This window comes from Pipistrellus hanaki (genome assembly GCF_964339955.1).
Source record: "Pipistrellus hanaki genome assembly, chromosome: 4".
Taxonomy (NCBI): domain Eukaryota; kingdom Metazoa; phylum Chordata; class Mammalia; order Chiroptera; family Vespertilionidae; genus Pipistrellus; species Pipistrellus hanaki.
In genome coordinates this window covers 80,611,683-80,634,566 of record NC_140506.1, presented here as the reverse complement: position 1 = coordinate 80,634,566, position 22,884 = coordinate 80,611,683, and the positions used below count along the sequence as shown (strand labels likewise).

The 22,884-nt window shown below is 43.5% G+C and overlaps 1 protein-coding gene across 2 annotated transcripts in view; it reads right to left on the bottom strand.

Moving 5' to 3' along the window:
- MARF1 (meiosis regulator and mRNA stability factor 1) overlaps positions 1-22,884 on the bottom strand; it is a 40,305-nt gene that overhangs the window by 3,361 nt on the left and 14,060 nt on the right. For both annotated transcript variants that reach the window (XM_084881096.1, XM_084881097.1), the window contains exons 9-26: positions 22,688-22,842; positions 22,448-22,606; positions 21,254-21,395; positions 20,397-20,575; positions 19,084-19,164; positions 16,515-16,751; positions 16,286-16,405; positions 14,985-15,160; positions 13,082-13,302; positions 12,212-12,354; positions 11,935-12,068; positions 10,796-10,998; positions 9,580-9,807; positions 6,171-6,401; positions 3,680-3,892; positions 2,455-2,515; positions 2,271-2,369; positions 754-924 (exon numbers count right to left, since the gene is read on the bottom strand). In XM_084881096.1, coding sequence (XP_084737222.1) covers positions 754-924; positions 2,271-2,369; positions 2,455-2,515; positions 3,680-3,892; positions 6,171-6,401; positions 9,580-9,807; positions 10,796-10,998; positions 11,935-12,068; positions 12,212-12,354; positions 13,082-13,302; positions 14,985-15,160; positions 16,286-16,405; positions 16,515-16,751; positions 19,084-19,164; positions 20,397-20,575; positions 21,254-21,395; positions 22,448-22,606; positions 22,688-22,842 — 2,953 coding nt within the window. The remainder of the gene's footprint in view (positions 1-753; positions 925-2,270; positions 2,370-2,454; positions 2,516-3,679; positions 3,893-6,170; positions 6,402-9,579; positions 9,808-10,795; positions 10,999-11,934; positions 12,069-12,211; positions 12,355-13,081; positions 13,303-14,984; positions 15,161-16,285; positions 16,406-16,514; positions 16,752-19,083; positions 19,165-20,396; positions 20,576-21,253; positions 21,396-22,447; positions 22,607-22,687; positions 22,843-22,884) is intronic.

The window sequence follows — 22,884 nt, the reverse complement described above, 5'->3', positions numbered from 1 at the left end:
CTCTCACTGCTCTTGGATGCTAGAGAGGACTAAGGGTGTGAGAGCAGCCAGGTGGCCAGGAGCGGTCCCTGTGGCCAGGAAAGCAGCTCGGCAGCAGGGTGGAGAAGGGCTGCTCACACGGAGGACGACAAGGAAGTTCCTCGTTTGAGCAGAAGGGCCATCATGTCAGATGACGACGCAGAAAGACAGGAGGCCTTGGGTTCAAATCCTAACTCTGCCACTTCCTGGTCAGGCAGCCTGGACCTAGATTCATCTCCAGGAACCACACAAGCTCTGCCTGCCACCTAAATGTGCTGAGTCTGTCAGCCCCAGCGCAGTGTCAGTCACGCAGGGGGAGCGGTGCACCATGGGCTGGAGTCAGCACGCAACCCTGTGAGCTTCCTCTTCCTTCTCAGACACTGTGCAGGGTCTGTAGTCAGGACAGATGCCCATCCCTGCCCTCCCCATTCATAAAGCCCCACCCTCACCCCCTGGAGCCATCATGGAGACCCCGCCAGAGGGGCGGCATGTTTGGTGATGAGTGAGCCTCCTATGTAGCCCAGCTGTACCATCCCTCAAGTCGCATCATCACTCCCTTGCTTGCTCCCTAAACCCAGGCAGGCTCAGGAGGAACCCTGAGAGGAAAAGTGTGTCCTAAATAATCAGCACAGGTATTCTGGGCCTGAAAAGGTATAGTTTCTCCCACCTCCATCACACACTTAATATATTGGCATGCAATTTTGTCTTTTAAGCCCCTAACACAAAATATCCTACCAGAAGGTTCTTGAGGGTGTTCCTCAAACTGAATTAGATCGGCAGACTGAAGGATGACAGGATCTGGCCTCAGCTGAGGGGACGGCAGACAGGAGGGCACAGGTGCGCACAGTAGGTCCACAGGGGAGGCACTGGTCAGGCGGAGAAGCTCCTCCTCCGTTGGACTGGGCCCTGGACAGGAGAGGTAGGTATGGCCCATCAGGACAGTCCACACAAGTCTGCCTGAAGCTTTGTTTCAAAGCCTTAAACTGGAAAAGTGGCAGGAAGTACTCAATAACTCAAGGTTTAAAAAAAAGGCCATTAACAGAAAGATCTGAGTCTGTCTTTGGTAACTGAAGAGCCACAAGCCAAGATCTCCCCAAGACCCCATCTGAGAAAAAAGGGCCCCACAGTAAGCTCCTGAAGGAGGGAAATAAAAACCCACAGAAGGGGTGCACAGTAGTTAAAGGAACAAAGCTCAGCATTTACAGACTTAGGTCCAATTATGTCACTTCCTAGCTGAGTGATTCTGGGTAAGCTATTGTACTTCACCTCTGGGAATTTTGGAACGCAGGTAACAACTGCTGAAGGTTGTTGTGATAGCTGAGAGAGATGGGTTACATTAAGGTGCTTTATAAAATGTAAAGTGTTACATAACTGAGTCATAATCACAGAACACAATAACACTAATGACTGTCAGAGTTCAATGAAGACAAAATTTTCATACATAACAATGGATTAAAAAATATTTCAATAAAGTTAAAATTCAAGTGAGCTGATTTACACCTACAGAGATGGTTCCACATAAAATCTAAGTGATTCAATGTTGTTTTGAGTAACATGAATGAATTTACCATCAGTCCTACCCAGGGATGTCCCTGACCCAACTTCAGACTCCTCCTAGCCCTATTCTCCGCTAGAACCTGACCTTGGCCTTCCATGTCTATCCTGTCCTTGCTGAATCTCAGCAAAAATGCTGGGAAGTCAGTTTACCGAGAATCCCTGAGTCACGCAATCTGACCAAGTTCCTCACCTCCCGACCCCAGCACTGCCATGTCTAAGTCCTTGGCCTGCTTTTCACAAGGATCCTCTTCGGTCTGTTCGGCTAGAATCCCCCTACCTCTGATGTCTCCCCTTGGTGATTTTCCATCCACTGATGCCCTTGACTATAAACCCACTTGTCCTTGTTGTATTCAGAGTTGAGTTTGATCTTGCAGCAGAGCTGACCCTATTGCAATGGTGAAATACTGTTCTAAAAAGAGTGTCAGAATAATTTTTTCCCGTTAACACCTGAATTGGGTTGACATGTTAACATTTGGAGGGGGAGCAGGGTGCTAGCATCCCTTAAGAACATTAATCAGTGAACCATAAAATGCTATCAAATATAGGCCAGTTTTTTTCTCTGCTTTTAACCAAATACTTTGAAAAAATGTATGGAAACTTAACTTTAATTCATGAAAGTAGCACACTGAGTCCCTCCTACCCCATCCCCATTTCTGCTAGAATTCAACAGCTTTGCCCTGTCTGTCCTTTCTTACCATTATCATTTGCTCCAAGTTTGAGTTCCATGGCTGTGCAAGATTTGGGCACCTCCAGAATACGCTCAGTAGCCAAGGGCCAGTTTGAACTCAAATGACCTAGAGGACAAAGAGCACCTGTCAGAGGGAGAAGTCAGTGAGAGAACTGGGGTTTCTTCAGGGGCAGGGATGGGCGCTTACTTACTTTTCATGTCATTTTTTAACACTACAATTCTCTTATGACCATGTCCTTTTATCCAGACCACCTGCATACAAGACATACTCCTGGTTAAGCAATGGAAAAGGAGGGGAGATAAGCCCTAAACTTCAGGAAGAATGTGACCCGCGTCTTCCTTAAACATACTAGAATTTAAAACTGAATTAATGCCAAGAAAAAAACTTTCTATACTTTTTTAAAGCAATAGAGGCTGGCAAAAACATGCCCCTTTTGAAAAGCTGTGCAGTCTAAAAATCATGAGACTCAGCTTTAAAAATATTCTTTATGGCTTTTAAAAAGATCATCTTCTAAACACCAGTTCTGATCTATAAATGAAGATAGTTCTCACATGAGAACCCTTACTACTTTTTCCAGAAACTAAACACCCCCCAAAGAATTCATGAAGATCTCCCAGACGCCTCAAACTAAATTCATTATCCTAAACAAAGCCCTCCACCTAATGCTGCTGGCAGCTCTTTGCCTCTTCGGCCACGCCCTGGGCTCCTGAGCGCTCCCACAGGCAGCGGTCAGCAGGGCCCTGACCTCAGCTCTCACGTGTCCCTAACTACGTGCTCTACTGTTTTCACTCAGGCTCAATCCCTTCACAACTCACACCCTGACCCGGGCAATGGCCAGAGTCCTGGCCACGCTCCCTGTTCCCTCCTGTTTCTCTCAACTGGACCACGCACAGCACTGACTGTGGTGTTTTTCACAAGCAAACCCGAAGGCCTCTCCTTGCTCTTCACGGAGTGCTGCTCCGCATCCAGAGGAGCAAAGCCCCCGTAACAAGCTCGTACTTCACGGTCAGGCATGTGCTTACGCATCCCCTCTGCCTAGGTTGTCCTCTCCCCTCTACGCCACGTGGTCCACACACCCTTCACAACTTGGCTCTGGTGCCTGCCTGGCCTGCAACGGCCCTCCACCGTGTGCCCACTGGTGGCTGAGGTGTCCTGACTTACCACCTGCTGGGGAGTCCTGACTCTCCAATGCCCTTCACCTTCCTGAGGGCAGGATCTAGGACTTCCTCGTCAGGCATATGGGAATATAAAAGAGCTTTGCAGAATGAAGGAGGAACACTAAAAGCATTCATTTTATACAAACTGTATGTTATGAAAGGATCTGTTCAAAACACCTGCCATTTCCTTATTCTGCTCAGGAGAGTAAGCCTGTGGCTCTCCAGGAAGACCCTCCAAGAAGCTCAGAAAACACCCACCTGTGGGATTGCTCCCAAGAGTTCCTCTACGCTACTGAAGCCGTAAGCCTTGGGTTGCACTGTTTCTCCGACATATTTGGAATAGGCCACGGAAAACTCATGAAGAAAAAGCTGCTGGTAGTGGTAAGTACGAAGCAAAGACCGCACATTCTTGGCAAACAAATACAGACTTGTGAGCTTCACACACTCCTCTGTCTTATCATTAGTGAAAACCTGGTCCAAGAGAAAAATGCAGCATTAGACACTCCCAGAAAGGCTGCCCCCAACCCCAGAAGTGAGGGCCTCCAACTGAGAGTGACAAGGTACCAAACCAACCTAAAAATGGAGTCAAGGAGGGATTCATTCAAGGATCTCCTCCCAGAGAGAGCTGGAGCCTTAAGCAAAACCAAGTCCTATTTGCAAGTCCAAAAGGGCAAAGGTCTGGAGAAGCGGTGTGTCAGAAAGGAAGGAGAGTGACACACCGGGGTCTCAAACAAAAAGGTTAGCACGAAGGGTGGGAGGCAAGCCCTTGGGCAGAGAGAGCTGTATCAGGCCTGGGGGCTGAGGCCACTAAACCTCATCTCCCAAAGTGGTGTTCCAAAGAACTCGGTGTGCAGGATGAGGATGTTGGCATTCTTCTAAAAAACAACAAAATCAACAAGGGGAAAATGGTCCAAAGCTCTTCTGTTTTCAAGTAAAGTAAGCAAATTTCTTTACCATAAACCTTTCAAAATCTTTAATGTGCACTGAGATTCTGCAGAAGGGACATTTGCCAACCTCAGCTGGCCATGGAAAGTCTTTTGCCTTGAACATCCATTTACATTACCCAGAACTGGTGCTCGCATAACAGGTGACTAACAAGAGTTCAGAAAATGTTTAATTAGATATTGTGAAAGAAAGCTTGAACTAGACAGTAGCTAAAGTGGTACTTTTAAATATATACATACATATATATACACACATACACACACACACATATATATATGATTGATTTTTTTACAGAGAGGAAGGGAGAGGGATAGAGAGTTAGAAACATGGATCAGCTGCCTCCTGCACACCTCCCACTGGGGATGTGCCAGCAACCAAGGTACATGCCCTTGACCAGAACCGAACCCGGGACCCTTTAGTCCACAGGCCAAACAGGTACTTTTTATTCAGGAAGAGAATAGGGGAAGAGAAATAGCCTTAGTAGAACTGTACTCACTTCTGAATACAGTTGACCCTTAAACAACACAGGTTTGAACTGCAAGGGTCCACTTATACGCACATTTTTTTCGCTGGATACCTGTACTGTTTTTGATCTGTGGTTGGGAGTCCACTGATTAAGTGGATGCACTGATCTATGCCACTTTATACAGGAGACATCTGTTGGACAGGGGTATCCGAGGGGTTCTGAGAATCAATCCCCTGTGGATACTGAGGGGCAATGGAAGTCTTTGAGTGTCAAACATTATACATGATTGTCGACTGCGTGGAGGTGGTGCCCCAGAGCTCCATGTTGTTTAAGGGTCAATTGTATAACAACAAAAAATGGGGATTTATAGCCAAGCAAGGAGGGAGGCTGTTGATGGAAAATTCCTAACTGACATCCAAGGTGAAGGTCTAGTCTAGAATAGTGGTCGCCAACCGGTGGTCCGCAGATGACTGGTAGTCTGTGAGGTGCAAAAGGTTGGTGACTGCTGGTCTAGAAAGCTGCTCTGGGGAGCCTGAATGAAGTCTGGCCAAGGAGAAATTTTCTGTCAATACCTTTTAGTTATTTAATTATTGATCACATGGTTATATGAGAACAATGGTATGTTACTCTTTTGGATTTTATTGATGAATATTCTATTTAAACTCCCTTTCTTTTGAGTGACCATATGAGGCTTTCGTATTCAAGTTTGGTATTTTGGCTTCAAAAAATGAAATTGTGAGCTTTGCATCAAGTGGCCTATAATACTTTTTAAGAAGTTCATTCTTTAAGGGTTAGTTAAAACCCAATTGTTAACCCATTTGGTCCTAGTGTCTTTTTCAGTGGTAAAATTTCAATGACATCCAAAGTCTCTTTTGTGGCAAACAGTCTAATTTTTAACTTCCAGTCCATTTTGGTAAATTTTTTTTTTTCAATTTTGGTAATTTTTCTAGGACCTTATTCTCTAACAATTCTTCTAATCTTGGAAGTGCCACTCTTGGAAGGGTGCCTTGGGTGACCAGCCAGTCCATCTTCCTCTCTGACCTACATTTGACTGGTACGTCACATGAAGTCACCATGCAATCGCTCTAATTCAGAGAGGGGTACGGTAGCAAAATCCAGCCTGATGCAGGACAGAGGTTCCCCAGTTCAAGAATCAGGAGGCCAGGGCCTTTGGCCTGGCTTGACACTCATTTGGACAGCTTGCCTCCGTTTGTTCAACTATAAAATGACCATTTGGTCCCTTTTAGCTCTACACCCTCTAATTTAGACCACTAGGTAATCCAGAAATGTCCAACTTGTTTCATTACGATGGCTCTAAAGAACCATGAGCACTCATACCTCAACTAAGTAAGGCAGACTTTTCAGAAGTTCGGTCAGGGTCAGGAATCCATACTCAAGGGGGTTGAGAAGAGTGCTGTGGGTAGCTTCATAGTATCTCTTGAGCTCATCAACAGAAAGAAAGGTGGCTCCTTCCCAAGACATCAACAATACCAGCAGCTGGGCAGTGAGAGAGCGCAGGGACTTGCGGTTGACCAGCTGGATCTGTTTGCCAGATTCCGTATCAGTAACCTGGGGGAAACAAGAATTCAAACTTATCCAATCTCAGCTAGTTTTATTTGGCTAATGGGACCCATAGAGGAAAAGTCTCTAAATCTTTCTCTTAAATTGAAGAGTGGGTTTGTTTTCAGCTTCTTTGGGACACTAGACCAACCATTCTAGTAAAATTATTCTCTCCCTTTCTCCTGGTTCATAACCAGAAACTTCTATCCATACCACCCCCTCTCTTAGGACATTCTCTCCACTGCCCCCTAAGGGAAGGGGACAAGACTGGCCAGCTGGCATCCACTGGTCCAGCTTGTGAATTAAGGGTCGCTGTGCTGGGGTGGGGGTGGTTAGACTGCAGACACCACTCACCCCATGTGTGTGTTCCAGGGGCTAGACTGGGAGGTGACAGAAGGCTTATTCAGACTACCAGGTCCACTCTAACTGTAAGGCCAGCTGCATTATTCTAGTCCATCGTTACCTGCCATAAAGTTGGTATTTTCATGACTGACTACGTGTCTAGGTCTCCATTCCTTCAGATTCTCAAGAAGGTAAAGGATTTCAGTTTTTAAACATATTGGGAGGGAAACCTTGCAAAAAAGACACAGGTTCCATATGCGGACCAAAAAACATGTGAAGAAATAAGCATTTGGTGACTGAGACCCACAGGTCTTGGGAAGGGGTGAACGAGTCTGTGAATTGAGCCTTCAATGAAATTAAAATAGGCAGAGCTTCAGTATATACACTGCTTAGGCATTGGCAGGCAAGCCAATATTTACTATTACAGCTGTTTTCCCATTTTTCTGGCTTTCCAGCTAATTTTTTAAAGAGGGGTGCGGAGGGGGTGGGGAGAAACTTGGATGTGATAGAGACATGAGCCCCGACTGGGGCTGGGGATGGACCCCCAAAACCTAGGCATGTGTCATGTCCTTGACTGGAAATCAAACATGCGACCCTCAGTGTGCGGGCCAACCCTCTAACCACTGAAATACACCTGCCAGGGCCTAGCTGGGGTTTTGGGTCCTCAGAGGCAGACAGAGGTGGGTGGCACTTGATATACCAGTATGTCTATGGTTCTGATGTTCACATAGAGCCAAGGCAGGAGCTGGTAGGTAGACGCCCCTCTCCATTTATCAAGATTATGGATTTGAGATTTACACTACACATTTCCTCTGCAGGTATGAGGTTTAATCAATCATATTATATGTCCAGGGGAGAACAAGTCATCTTCTTAGATGCCCAGACCATTACTACTACTCCAGCCATTCAAGGGAAAAAACAAAAACCTGTTCCTTTGATGCTACTTAAATACATCCCTTGACTTGCAGCCCTGGATACACATTAGAATCACCCAGGCAGCTTATAAAAAATGCCAATGCTAAGAGCACACTCAGGCTAATTCCATAAGAATCTCAGAGGCAGTGGTGAAGTCTGGGCAATGCATTTCCCAGAAGCTCCCCGGGAAATCAAGTAGCACTAGGGTAGCCTTTCCCATCTGTCCCTGCCTCCACAGCCTAGCTTCCTGGTCAGTCACCTTTATTCGTCAAAGTCTGTAGTCACCACCACTGCCATCGTCCTGGGTGAGTGAGCTTCCCCGGGGCCTGTCCCACACCATGGTCTTTCAGTGCCTCTAACTCCTCATCTCCAATGACATCCTTCTACTTGACTCTACTCCAGGCACCTATCCCCGGGGTCACTCTGGGGATATTGTCAGTGCCCACTTCCAAAGTAACTCATTCAAACCTCCCATGTATCCTACATGCAAATGGGAGCCTAGAGCAGATGCTGGGTGGGAGAAGACAAAGAGATTCTCATCCTTCTGCAACTTCACCAGCATTGACTCCTGTTTTGGCTCCTCTTTCATCCATCTTGGCACTGATGGGCCACTAATTAGCAGTCATGTCAATACTCTAAACACCTCTGTCCTTGCCTTTTTGTTGTACTCATCTGGCCAAGTCTCATCTTGAGCTCAACTATCTGCTGTCCTGGAGCTGCACTGAGCAGCCCAGCCACCATTTTCACAGAGTATATCGATGAGCACACACTTCCAGGGAGCTCTCCCTGCTCCCAGCATCCCTGCTGATTTCCTGGTCACTCTGCCACTTACCACCATGACAACGGCAGTCCTCCTCCATGCTCTCCCCCTAAGCAGTTGCTCTCACCTTCTACTTGACAAAAAATAGCTCTTAGAAGATAACTCCCTTCTTTTCCTGGTGACAAATATCGTGTTTACCTATACTTTGATCCATCCTATCTCACTTTTCTCTTATCAAAATAAAAATATAACTTTGCCGTCTCTCCTTCCACTGAATGACAACTCTCACAACTCCTGCCTCCTCACCCATCACCCTTTTGCGCCTCTGTCTATCTTCTCTCTCAAGTAGACCCTCTCAGTAGCTCTCGAACATGCTCACGTAGCTAGGTCCCTGGGTCACATTAGCCCTGTGTCACGTGCCCTCTCAGTAGCATGCGATGCCACAGGCCATTCCTCCTCCTTGGTCTTCAATGTTCCCCACTCCTGGCCGCTCTTTCCACTCTCCAGCAGCCATGTCTCCGTCCTCAGGACAGTTTTTCCCCATCTACATAAACAGATTCCTTCCAGACCCGTGACTAGAACTGCCACCACTTTGCGTGTTTTCCTTTCCGTTTCTCCCTCCCTGTGGTGGGTTTTCTTGGGTGGGCACAGCTGGAAAATCAGGGCTGGGAAGCTCAGTTCGCTGCAGGGCGGGGAAGAGGAGGGAGGGACCCTCTCCAATCCAGCATTCAACAACAAAGGCAATTCTCAGCTAGCTTGCTCCTACACCTGTTCCTTCAGTGAGCCAACATTTGGAAGGAGAAGAGATTTGTGATTACCGTCTCCCCCCAATATCAGAGGTGAAGATCTGTGTAGACTGATCTAACTTCAGGCCAGCAGCACTGAGACTGACACAACTGAGAATCAACACCCTGGGATAAAACGGTGACCTCATCAGTTCAAGACGACATGTCTCTGACAAGGCCACTTATAAACACACAAAGGCAAGTCCAAAACTCTAAACTGCCAAACCGAAGTCATCTTCTATTACCTCACAAGGTGTTAATTATGTACAAAGCAAGCCGTGAAGCACTAAGTAGTGCAGCGTGCACCTACAGAAATGCTAACGCACAGGTGAATGCCCCAAGGAAGATGATGTCACAAGTGTTTTCCCATGAAAAAATCTGTTACCTTCACAACATGGCAGAGCTTCTGTGTTAAAGCTGAAACTGAGCTGACATCATAGTCTTGGAGACGAAACGTGTAACCAAAAGTCTTAGCATATTCTGTGAGCAGATCTGACATCATAAGGCAGTTATCTTTTTGGGACCGAAGGAGTTTAACAAACTGGGCAGCTAGAGCTTTGAATCGCTCTACCTCCGTCAAAGTGAGGATTTTTTCTTCTCCACATTCCAAAACCTTGGAAAATACACAAGAGGAAAGGAACAGCAAAATAGTTACGATTATTCATGGAATTAAATGGCCCAAAATGTGTTAATAACTAAAAAGCACTTTGGTGTTCTATAATAAATATAGTTTTGCAAGATTAAAACTTCTGGAACTTGGTTGCACAACAATGTAAATACATTTAACATTAGAGCATGAAATTCCTCCTGGGGTGAGGAGGGTCGGGGAGGGGGGGGGGAATGAGGGTGTCCTTCAGGCTGGCCTGCACCCTCTCAAAGTCCGGGAGCTCTAAGGGGATGTCTGACTGATGGCTAAGCTGGCAGTCAGATATCCTTAGTGCTGCTGTGGAAGCAGGAGAGGCTCTTGCCACCACTGCTGTGCTCACCAGCCATGACCCTGGCTTCTGACTGAGTGGTGCTCCTCCTGTGGGAGCGCAGTGACCACCAGGGGGCAGCTCACGTGTTGAACATCTGCCCCCTGGTGGTCAGCGACTGGTTGTTCTGCCGTTTGGTCAATTTGCATATTATATAGGATAACTGAACTGTACACTAAAAATAGTTAAGTAGGTATAGGTAATGTGTATCCTTACCACAAAAATTTTTAAAAAGTAAAAAGCACTTTGAGGGTCAAAAATGGCAATATTAATAAAAGTCAACAAAAGAAGTCTGATTTAAGTTACCAATGACTTACCGACTAAGCATTTGTATTGCTTCATGTACTCATCCCCATACAAGGTTTGAAAGGTATGAAGCTAATGAAAGTATATTCAATTTAAAAATTTAAAGTATTTAATCCTTTTTTTCACTAAGCCTAATCCTTTTTTCAATAATCACCCTAACACAAGTTTGAGGAATGATTTTCTTCTACAATGAAGGAAAAAACCATAAACTATATACTAATGAACCAACAATATAGCTTTTCTGATAGAAATATTTCTAATTTTGATTCTATTTTATAACTCCCTATTTCTCTGGGAGGGAAAAATAATTTCCTCACTTACTTGTAGAATATTGGGTATGGCTTCAAAAAGTTCAAGTAGTTTGGTAAACCCATAGTATGCAAGTTTGCACTGCCGGCCAAAGTGGTGATGGTAAGAGGGGATGAACTTATTAAAGGGCATCCGGAAATGGGGCTGGTGCCTCAGCAAATCAACCACATCCTGGGAGAACTGTTTTGTCCTTTCTATTTCATCCTGGGTACGTTCTTTAAAACAAAAACATAAGTCACAACCACCTTCTATTCATTTGTGCTTAATATTATTAGTCCTATGCACAGATTACATTTATCTTTGCCTTCCAAACACACACAACCTAAAACAGACACTCCTCTCTCTTTGTAGATGGTTTTCAAAATCATTCAAGCACAAAACAGCAGGAAGTCAGGCTATTATGTGTACAATGAAATACACATACACACAGATACTTCATTTTATAAACTAGAAATAATTTCTCTAGCCACCCACCCCTGTCTCCCATCCTAACCCACACTGAACATGACACACCTGAGTTATCTATGGCATTACTGGCCATAGCTGTGAAGTGCAACAATTTCATGGATACAGAGCTGTGCAGGAGCCCAGGTTAAGAAAAACATTGATGGCCGAAACCGGTTTGGCTCAGTGGTAGAGCGTAGGTCTGCGGACTGAAAGGTCCCAGGTTCGATTCCGGTCAAGGGCATGTACCTTGGTTGCGGGCACATCCCCGGTAGGGGGTGTGCAGGAGGCGGCTGGTCTATGTTTCTCTCTCATTGATATTTCTAACTCTCTATCCCTCACCCTTCCTCTCTGTAAAAAATCAATAAAATATATTAAAAAAAAAAAAGAAAAAAAGAAAAACATTGATGAAACATGGAAAAACATGACAGTATGCAGATTTATCTCTTTCCTTTTCAAGTATGCATAGCAAAGTAGCTCAGAGTTAAAAGAGACAGGTGGATTCTAAAACACTGGTTTGCTTTTCCTCCAACAAGTGGTCCCACCTACTCTGCAGAACCCTGGATCCACTGCATACCCGCCATTTTCACACAGCACTTTCCATGGAATCTTGGGAACCATGGATAAGCTGGAGAAAGATGCATCTCTTTCATGATTCCGTGTTAAAACAACCATTTAGATATGTCTTTTTCTTCTAGTCAACATACCTCTTTTGGGGATACAAATCACCATTTCATTATCTTGTTGGGACAGGCAGATGGTTGTGTCTGGAATCTCCGATACGATATCGATCAACTCACAGACACCATATTCGGTGACTTCCCAGTCCTTTGAGAAACACCTAGATTTTAACCATGGGAATAGGAAAAGAATGACAAATATGGCTTGACAGGAAAACTTTATAAATTTTCCAAAAGAATGCTTTGAAAAAGTGTTTTAAAATATTTGATTTCTTTTTTTAAAAAAAAATTCTCATCAACTCACCAATGATAAGCCTGAGAGAATTCTCTCACAACAACCTGTTTGCTGGCCTGGGATTTGAGAAGTTTTAGTAAATCCTGAGTAAAGCGCTTCACCTGGGCCCTGTGTGTAAGGGTCAACAAACGTTTGGAGCCCATTCCGAGAATCTGCAAATCAAAACTTGGATTATTTATACTCATAAAACCTTGGCAGACACTGACTTTCTTATTGCTGGCTTTTCTCCCTGTTACTGCCTCAGAGGACTCCTCCCTTTATGCATGAGATCTTCATTTGGAAACACAGGTAGAGCAACAAACTATAAACCAAAATGAACAACTGCTCAGAGCGTAGGACCTTTTCTTTGGCCCTACACACTCTTCAAAACAGTCATGAGTACAGAGACAAAAAGCATGGTATCAGTCTGGGTGAATAATTTTGTCTCTAAAGGACAGCTAAAGCTTTTTAGGACATTTTACTATTATAACACTATAAATGAATAGGCAAGGACTTTTTAGGAATCAATGGTAGTCTCCAGACAGTAACTGTCTTCAACTCATTTATAAGAAAGGTAAGCCCAGGTTCACAGCAGTTCCCATGTAACAGTGAACATGTGTGGAGAGGTATGTGATAGGAGGAAGGCCAGTCCATGGAGATTAGAAGGAAAATAACCCTCAGTGCTCTAAGGACTTCCTTTTAGTTGGAAGCTTTCTAAAAACTTAAGCCACCCTGTGTATGTCTTCTGCACTCTAAAGAAAGCTTATTCAGGATGTTTTGCTCTGATTGACTTCTTAGGAATTAATCAGGTTATCAGCTCTCCTGGTTCTTTGGCTGAGGTAGCAGAAGTCATGGAGGAATACCCCCATCTTTAACCAATAATCCCTTAGCATTCCTTACCTGCAACACATGAGGCACTGCTTCTAATAATTCAATCAGCTTGGAATATCCATAGTCTGACACCCGGCATTGCTTTGCAAAATGATGGTGATAGGATGGGATGAAATTACTAATTCTCATGATACAGGATGGTTGGTTCTTCAGTAAGTCAATCACTTCTCTACTGAACTGGATCAGCTGGGGGTTACCTACAGGACTTTTAGACCGCAGAAGCCAAGGGTCTAGATAATGGGGAGAAAAAAAGAACACACGTTAAGATATGAAGCATGACTTCAGCGGCTGGAAAAGGTAGGTAACTGACCTTGGATTCCCTTGCTTGAGCTCAGTCTTGATGACGCAAACAAGACCAACTACCTGTTTGCTTTACCTCTCAGTTTCTATACTCAAGTGCCATATAATTAACAGGCTAGCCCAACTTATTTATGGGCTGGCAAAGGCTTTCCCACTCCTTCTCAAAGTCAAGTTGCCAAAGCAAAGAATAGTTCACCACAGTGTTAACTTAAAGCATAAGTGAAAACAGCAAGTTTCCAGTTTATAAGGTGGTTGTATTATAAGATTCACTTGTAATTTGGTCACAGGAACACAGTTATAAAAGGTCACCAAGCAGGTAGCCCAGAAGAGACTAATCTCTAAATATAAAAGCCCAGCAACCCAACAGAGGAATGACCAGAATGACTAGTCAACCAGTTGTTATGACGTGCACTGACTACGAGGAGGCAGGTGCTCAACACAAGAGCTGCCCCCTGGTGGTCAGTGCACTCCCACAGCAGGAGCAACCATTCAGAGGGCGGGTCCACAGCCACTCAGCTGACTGGGATGAGCAGCTGCTCCCACAATGGGCCGATCCCCACAGGCCACGCCCCCCACCAGTACATGAATCTGTGCACCAGGACTCTAGATAATGCATAAAGAAGCTGAGAATATTGCCCGAGAAACCATGGAAAGCAAGAATGTAAAACTAGCATGATATAAAACTAAGAAACTGGTTTTTGCACTTATCTTGAATGTTTGTGTAATTGAGAAGTTTTAACAGTATAACATATGGAACCCAGAGTGTTATAGGACTGAAATGAAAGGCAGTAAGTGGGTAAGAAGCTCCCTGGTTACCCATACCTTTCTTCATAAGGGCAGGGGGAGGTCAGGGGAGAAGAGAAGGAAGTACCGAGGGCCACAGAAAAGGAAGTGAAGGTATAAAGACAACAACTTAGTGTTCACAGGTAGCAGGATTGGAACCTGCAACTAAGGGACTATCCAGAACTCAGAAACACACCCAAATCCAGGTCCAAATGCCCTGGTCCTTTAAAGTTAAATCTGGCCGAAACCGGTTTGGCTCAATGGATAGAGTGTCGGCTTGGGGACTGAAGGCTCTCGGGTTCGATTCCGGTCAAGGGCATGTACCTTGGTTGCGGGCATGTCCCCAGTGGGGGGTGTGCAAGAGGCAGCTGATCGATGACTCTCTCTCATCGATGTTTCTAACTATCTCTCTCACTTCCTCTCTGTACAAAATCAATACAAAATAAAAATAAAACAAATAAAGTTAAATCTGTTTCCACATTTATCAAAGTCAGAAATGTCCAGCTAAATCAATTTCAAAGGTAAATCTGCATTCAGAGATATTTTCTTCAAATACTTGAAATTATTTTTGAAAGGACAAGTTAACTGACAAGTTGAAAGCTTCCCCAAATTAGGTAGGTAAGTAGACTTGTTACTGTGGAATTTGGGTTTAAATTTTTTTTTACATAATTTATGCTGGTACTTTCAAAAAATTTAGTTCTGCCAACCTTTGTACTTTACTTGTAGAGAGACCTTTTATGAAATATCAAAGGAGATATTTGATATTTTACATTCGTTTAAGATAAAAGCCACAGATGGGGCTCAGAAGGACCAAACACCCGACACCTACCTGTGTTTGGAGGAGGGGGCTTGTTGTGAATCCATTTCACTACCTTGATGCCATTCTGTGCAGTGGCAATGTTTACACCTGGAACACAGGTGATGAGGTGTTCTAAGGGAACAGCCCCTCGGTTTTCTGGCAATACTTCTAGTTCACCAAACTCTGCAGCATAACAATCTGGAAAGCTGGAAAAAAAAAGGTCAATTAATATTATGGAAAAGCAAAGCACCTGCTAAACAGAAGACTTTATTGTAATGTATCCATCCTATATAATAAAAGCCTAATATGCAAATTGACCGAACAGAGGAATGACAGGGTGGTGGAGGGCGGGGCCGGTGAGTGGGCAGTGCCAGGTCAGCCAAAGCAGGTTCCAGCAGGCAGAGGGAGGGGATGGTGACAGAGGGCAACTGGCAGTGACAGAGGGGTGACTGGGGGACAGTGTTGGCTGTTCACCAGCTGGTGCCATCCCTCAACTGCCCCACTGGTCGCCTCCCACAGAGGGAGGCCACAGGTGGCAGGGGTGGAGCAATGGGGTTGGGAGGTGAGGCTCGCCACTTGCCGGCTGGCACTGCCTCCCTCACTGGCACATGGGTTGCCTTCCATAGCAGCTGTCAGTCAGACATCTCCCTAAGGCTCCTGGTCTGTGAGAGGGCACAGCCAGGCTGAGGGGCCCCTAGAGTGCACAAATTTTTGTTTACCGGGCCTCTAGGTAATAATTTAAATGCCCACAATCTGGGTTTGGAGTTACAATTAAGGTCACTGGGAGTCAATCACGGTGAACTGACCTCTTCGACGCATTCTGATGGTACTAGAAATTCCTGAACAGTTTTCCAGCAGAGGGGGTTACAAATAAGGCAACTGGATTCCAAGACAATTATTCATTTGTTTTAATGTACTGCAGGCCTTAAGGCAAATTAGTCCTGTGCTGACCCATGTTGTCTACCAAATGACCGATGGTGTGGTTAAATGAACTTATAAAGAATACTTTAACCTCTCAAATTTTGAAATCTACAACTGTTTGAGCTTGTGTGTACTCTCGTAGCATTTGTGCATACTTCTATTACACACTTATAATCATCTCTTCTCCATATAGAGGAAACTGTCCTACTCATGTTTCCAAAATTCAGCACAAACATTTTCTTGTTGAATACTAAGTGAATGGACCCATTTCAGATATATTTTAATTGACAACGAGGCTAAGGACACACATTCCTTAAAACTATCTTGGGGAAAGGTGTGGACAGAGAGGGAGATTTTCTATAGAGAGAACTAAGGCATCTCGTCACAATGGTTTTGACATGTTTATTCACCTTAATAAAGGCACAGTGCCCTCGTGTGTCTGCAGAAGACTATGAACCTGGGGCCCAAATGTCTTCAGAGAGAGAATCACAAAAGGAATCTGGTAACAGTCTGGATCAAATTCATGTTCACTGCAGAAAACAAAACAGTAGCAAGGTAATTCTAAGAGATATTCTTAGAATTGTATATATGACCTTATATAACAAAAGGATTATTTCTGGAGGGAAATGCATGTTATACCTGAAATCCTTATTGGAGCAATGCTGTCTGCAGACAGGCTCATGATATTCTAACTCTTCAAATATAATTGGGCTGCCATTTGTTGAGGAGCCGTCATGGGACTGGGAAGACCCCAAGGGACTCTGTCGAGCTTGACTGCTGGGTAAGAGACACACCAGTCTTCCATTCCCATGTTCACGGATGGCGACTGTGTCTGTTAATTTATACAAATCTGACACATTCAACTTGTGTCCAAACCTAAAAGCAAGGAAAAAAAGAGAGAGATGCTGACTTTTACCTCAGCATCTTTCATTGATTATACAAAACACTTGTCCTGTTTAAAGGGCTACAACCAAGAATAGAGCCTCTGTCTCTTCAAAAGTAAAACTGGAATAATTCTATTACAAATTCATTCCCTGTTGAACCAGTGATGTGTAGCACTCCTTTGAGTCATTTGGGCTCATTGCTCATTATGATTATATCATTTGGTGGCTAGCCCCCAACCCTCATGCAGTTTCTGTAAATGCCTCACCTCTAATTTTCTGGAATGGAAAGCTATCTGATATGACCTCTTTCAACTTGGCTCCCCCTCACTTCAAATCCCTCTATATTACCCCTCACCATCTTTGTTCTGCTCCCTCAGAAGACATATATGCCTTTCCAGCTACCGCCTTGCCTTTCCCATGCCTCAACCTAATGATTCAAACTTCCTGAGACTGGACCCCTCAACTCCTCCCCCTGACATGTGTCTTTCATACTTGGAGCTTAAATGCACAGACTCTGAATTAGGGCAGGAAGATTTGAGCTCATATCCTGACTCAGCTATATGCCCATAGTCAAGTTACATAACCACTCTGGATCTGTTTTCCCATATGTAAAATAAATGACAATACCTAAACTTCACAGTTTTGATATGATAAAATGTGATTCTGTATGAGAGCTTGGCACATAGTAAGTGTTCATTAAATGACAGCTGCTCCAATTGTTTCTTCCCAGTTCCCTACATGGATGTTCAAATTTCCCCTCCACCAAAGCCAGTCTCGTATCTTCATCCCCTCACTCCTACTGTTCTGCTCCTGTAGAAGCACATTCTCCTGCATGCTCTCACTCTATCTCACATGCTCCTGTCTTCCCAACAATGAAGACAGCTGGCCTCTCTGAATTTGCTTCTCCTGTTTCACCATCCAGTCTGCCAACTGTTCCCTCCAGGATTTTATCCACAGGATGCTTCAGAGATGGCTCTGTCATCGGTGGCCTCCTTCTCTTCCCCAAGCCTCACACCACTGCCTGAGTCCTCTCAATGTTGCAAGCCACCCCTACCTCCTGGTAACCTCTCCCCTCTGGTTCTCCCCCACTTCCTGTGCGTAGTGGCATTTCTCCCAGTTCTGCCCTTTCTGTTTCTCCTCCCTCTTTTCCTTTTATATGCTCCCACGTCTTTCATGATCACCTTTAGGCAAATAATTGTCCTTTCTGGGAGACTTCTTTCCCAAGGGAGCCTCCAAATGTGCAGAGGATGAATCGAACTCTTGGCCAGATATTCCAATAGCTCCCTAAAACTTGTATGTCCAAAACTAAGATCAAAACCTTGTACCTCTTGAACATGTTTTATTTCCCTATTTCCAGTTTAACTATACAACCATCCTCCCACTCATCCAGTGCAAAAAAAAAAAAAAAAAAAAGCCACCTCAGAATCAAATTGACCTCTACTTTTCACCTTGTCTGCTATTTAAAACTAGTTACTAAGCCCTAGCTGGTTTGGCTCAGTGGATAGAGCATTGGCCTGCGGACTAAGGGGTCCCAGGTTCGATTCCGGTCATGCCCGGATTGTGGGCTTAATCCCCAGTGTGGGGTGTGCAGGAAGCAGCCAATCAATGATTCTCTCTCATCACTGATGTTTCTATCCCCCTCTTCCTCTCCCTTCCTTTCTGAAATCAGTAAAAATATATTTTTAAAAAACAACAAAAGAAAACATATCCTCCAGTGATGATTTGAAAAAAAAAAAAAGTAGCCGAAACCGGTTTGGCTCAGTGGATGGACTGTCGGCCTGCGGATTGAGGGGTCCCAGGTTCGGTTCTGGTCAAGGGCGTGTACATTGGTTGTGGGCACATCCCCGGTGGGGGGTGTGCAGGAGGCAGCTGATTGATGTTTCTCTCTCATCAATGTTTCTAACTCTTTTATCTCTCTCTCTTCCTCTCTGCAAAAAATTAATAAAATATATATATATAAAAAAAGTATGTTAAAATCAAGAGAGAAGGCAGGGCAAGGTGGCTGGGAAGAGATCAACCAATAAACTTGTATGCATATATGCATAATCCATGGACACAGACAAATGGATGGTGAGGGCTTGGGGTGGGGAGAGAAAGGGAGCTGGAAGAGGTTTGTGGGGGGAAAAAAGGAGGAACTATGTAATACTTTCAACAATAAAGAGTTAAAAAAATCAAAATGTAAATTTGAACATCACTATCTTTGTCTCATTTCCTCCACCAGGCTGCAAGTTTTTTAAGAGTTTTATCCCAATCACCAATCAATATTGGAATTCTGGAGTCATGAATCAGTATGGTAGATGAATGAAAAAATAAACCTAACTTACTTTTTTTCATAGATATCTGTAAATTTTAAAAGAGGCAGACAACAGGCGGGAGCGTCCTGAAGAATAGACATGGTTTCTCCACTGTAAGACAAAATCTTAATCATTAGAGAGTAAATGCTGCTGGAAATCAACAGATGATTTCCAAGTTGTACTTTAAAAACAGAATATAAAATTGATTAACATAATGTATATATAAAATAAATTCACCAGTTTCTGATATGTCAGAATTTATTTTCCAGAAAAATCTGAGGAAAGGACTTTAGGGACAAGGCAACTAAAAAATATTAAGTCACACTGGGATTTTCCTCTGTCTCAAGCATAGGACTTTCTACCTGTGTATCAGCAAGACCTGACTATTCAGTAAGACAAGCACCTTGTTAATTCAGAGCAAAAGGCAGAGTAGCTTGAATGTCTCCTGCTACATTGTGGTTCATGTTAGAGATATGGGAGTAGAATTCCTGTAGTTAAAAATAAAATTGAATATGATATAATTTCAACTATGGTTTTAAAAAACAAAAAGGCACCAAAAATATTTAAAGGGAAAACAAAAGCCAAACTGTTAAGAGTGATTGGCTTTGAGCCATATGATTATGAATGATCCTACGCCCCTCCCCCTTGCTTCTTCTGTTTCCAAACTTTCCAAATTTTCTTCCATGAGTGTTATTTGGGAGGGAGAGGGGAGAGAGAAACAATTTATAATAATGGAAGTGTACATCATAGAAAAGATCTTTGAGACTCCAAACAGATATTCAGGAGTGAGTCCTGTTTTACTATACTCCAAACAGTGAGAGCCCAAGAAGAATCAAAACTTATTCTCAATAAAACCATTACCAGATTCCTAAGATTAATATAGTAGTAACGAGAATTACAGGCTGGGTGTCTATTTGACAATATAAATATATCTGCAAGTTGAGAGTTTTTAGATGTACCTTCTACAGACTAATCCACCTTCTAAGATTTGAAAATAATATTTCACTTCCCAAGCTCATAAACTTTTATTGTCGAGGTCTACTATTTTTAGAAGCTGTCTAGATATGTGGCGTATCATTTTACTCTTAAGTGCCTGCCAAATTTAGGATGTGTTTCACCTTTGGTTAATGACTTGAACAAGAGTCAAATTATTCTACCTTATTTCTAATTTATCTTTTTTAATTTCTAGTTTACTTCTAACTCATCAATTTAGACTAAGCATTGCTACATATGTAATTACCACATGAGTTTGAGGTCGGGATAAAATCAATTTTTATTATTTATAAAATTATTTCAGGGCCAAAATGTTACTTCCTGAAATAAATGGCTTGTTGTGTTTTTACCTCAGTAAAGAGAGTGATTTATTAGTTGCTCCTGTGGCAAGGGAGACCAGGATCTTCTTACTGCCAATTTTGTATCTGTGGAGGGTATTCACTGCACTGATTGCTTCTTGTAAGTTTTCCATTTGAACAACAGCCCTGAGCTGATAATCTGTGTGGGGGCTGAGCTCCACACTCTTCACCTATAGCAGTGAGAAAGAAAACAGATGCTATGTCTTATAATTTAAACATCGAGGGTGAATCATTAAGGGACACATTTGTAGACGTCAGTGAAGTGAGGAAACCTGTCTATATTCTGCACTTCAGCCAACGAGAACCTAAGTGACCCAAGGTAGGTGACCTTCAGGACGTGACACGGTCTGGCCTGCCTATGTGCTCTGGCAAGCACAGCTCTCTGATGCAGGCTCAGAAGCCACACAGGCAAGGGGTGTTTAGGGATCTTCTCTCGACCCTGCAAAAACCTGGGGCATAGCCATTTTAAGAACCTGGAAAAAGCAAACTCCACCTAAAAACTGGATCAGATACAGTAAGATAATACCAAAAACAGCCAACATTATTTTAGAATCGCATTTCTAGATTTTAGCAGCCAGAGCTAACTAAAAACCGTCAATGTTTTATTTCCTAAAGTGTCATTTTAAATCCCTGCCCACGACCACAAATGCTTCTCTGCTAGGCTTCTTGCTCTCTGGGGCTGGGCCCTAAAAATTGGATGGGTGGCACCATTAAGAGAAGACCAAAGGCAGGAGCCTGAGCTCATCGGTAACACATATCCTGGCTATGGCTATGAGTGAATTAAGTTATCTCAATTTGAAATGCCAGCAAAGAGTAAGACAACGGCACGAAGGAGAGGGAAAGATTACCTTGCCATGCCGAGAAAACGCTTCCTGTAGGAGCTGCTGCAGCTCCTTCCGGGACACTCTGTAGTCTATGTTACTGATCTGGATATCAGCACCATTTGCAAATGGATCTGGGCAGTCGGCACCAATGCTTGAATTTGCAACACTGAAAGCAAGAGGGGATACTCTGTTGAAAAGGTTTGGAGACATACTCCCCTTAAGACATACATAGTGAGATTTTTTTTTTAAATGGCATTCTAGTTAGTTTATATCTTTTAGGCTTTCTTTGAAACTGTATATAGATAGAGCTTACCTAATGCAATTTGGTTTTCAAATGTGTTTTTGTGTTCCACATATATTGCCAAAAATACTACCTGTTGACCCCATATTAACAACCAGTGAATTATTTAATATGCAATATTCTTTCATTGGATAATTCAAAGCTAAAAGCAGAAATTACAGGCAGACCTAATGAATTAATTTTCCACTTTGTCCATTTATTCTTAAGAAATTAGCTTAGCTTGTGATAACCAACGTAAGTCCTTTAACCACCCCTAGCTTTGAAAAAGCTGGATATTCTTGCTCATATGTTGCATTTCTTCTCCATGTAAGAAAAACAAGTTTTGTGTAAATTTTAAAAAGTAATTTTACAGGTCCAACATTACCTTCATAGTGAGTCTTCACCAACTCAACAGAACACCTACAATGCTATTATAGAAGGAATTCACGGGATGCCACATGGCCTTATGGCTCCTTCCGCCTCCCAAGCTTCCAGAATTACTCAGTGCGAGTGTTTAGGAAGCTTAGATAAGGTAACTGTTATAGAGATCCTTACAGTGGTTTACAGAGGCCCTTACTTCCTGTAATTATCCTATGACTAATAACCAATGTATGTCTAGGTTGGGCCTTTTCCTCAACATGAGGCGGCGATAAGGAAATGGCCAGGACATCGTCATGTGCCTCCTCCCATCGCTGGCCAGGAACTCCGGGACAAGCTTTTTTCTCGGACCTCTGCTTACTGATGCCCGTGTGGAGAAGGGAAAGACGGTGAGATGCCCTGCCCCCAAATGTTAGCTAAAATCACCTGGGGAAAGGGGGCTGAAAGAAGAGGGATGAGACTTCTCTTTTACTTTATGTGCTTCTGTGTTGCTTGAATTCTTTTAAACACATATCTTCTATTGCACGTAACGACTCTATGGATCAAGAAGCTGGACTTACCGAGAAGACCAAGATGGAGATGTGAGCAGAGAACCGATTTGCCTGGATGCAATCAACTTGCTAAAAGCAGACGGGTAACTCACTTGGAACAAAGTCTCCTCTTTGTTTTTTTTCTCTACAGGAGAACTGGTAATACTTCGGGCACTGAGGTTCTCTTTTCTAATGAAGGGAAAAATCAGAGGTTATTTGTTTTCCTTTACATTGGAGAAGCAACTATGAGAAAAGAGCAATTCAACCTACTTCGGATTGGTTTTGTAAACGGATTCTGCCACCCCGGAGTTTTTCAGTGTGGGTGCTACGACACTTGAGTTTCTGTGAGGAGGTGCCACCATCCTCAGGTTACCCTGTGATTCACTGTTTCTAGTACCAGCTTTTGACTCCAGACGGCACAGCTCCTTAAAGAGACAAGTACAGAGGATTTAAAAATTGAAGTACTC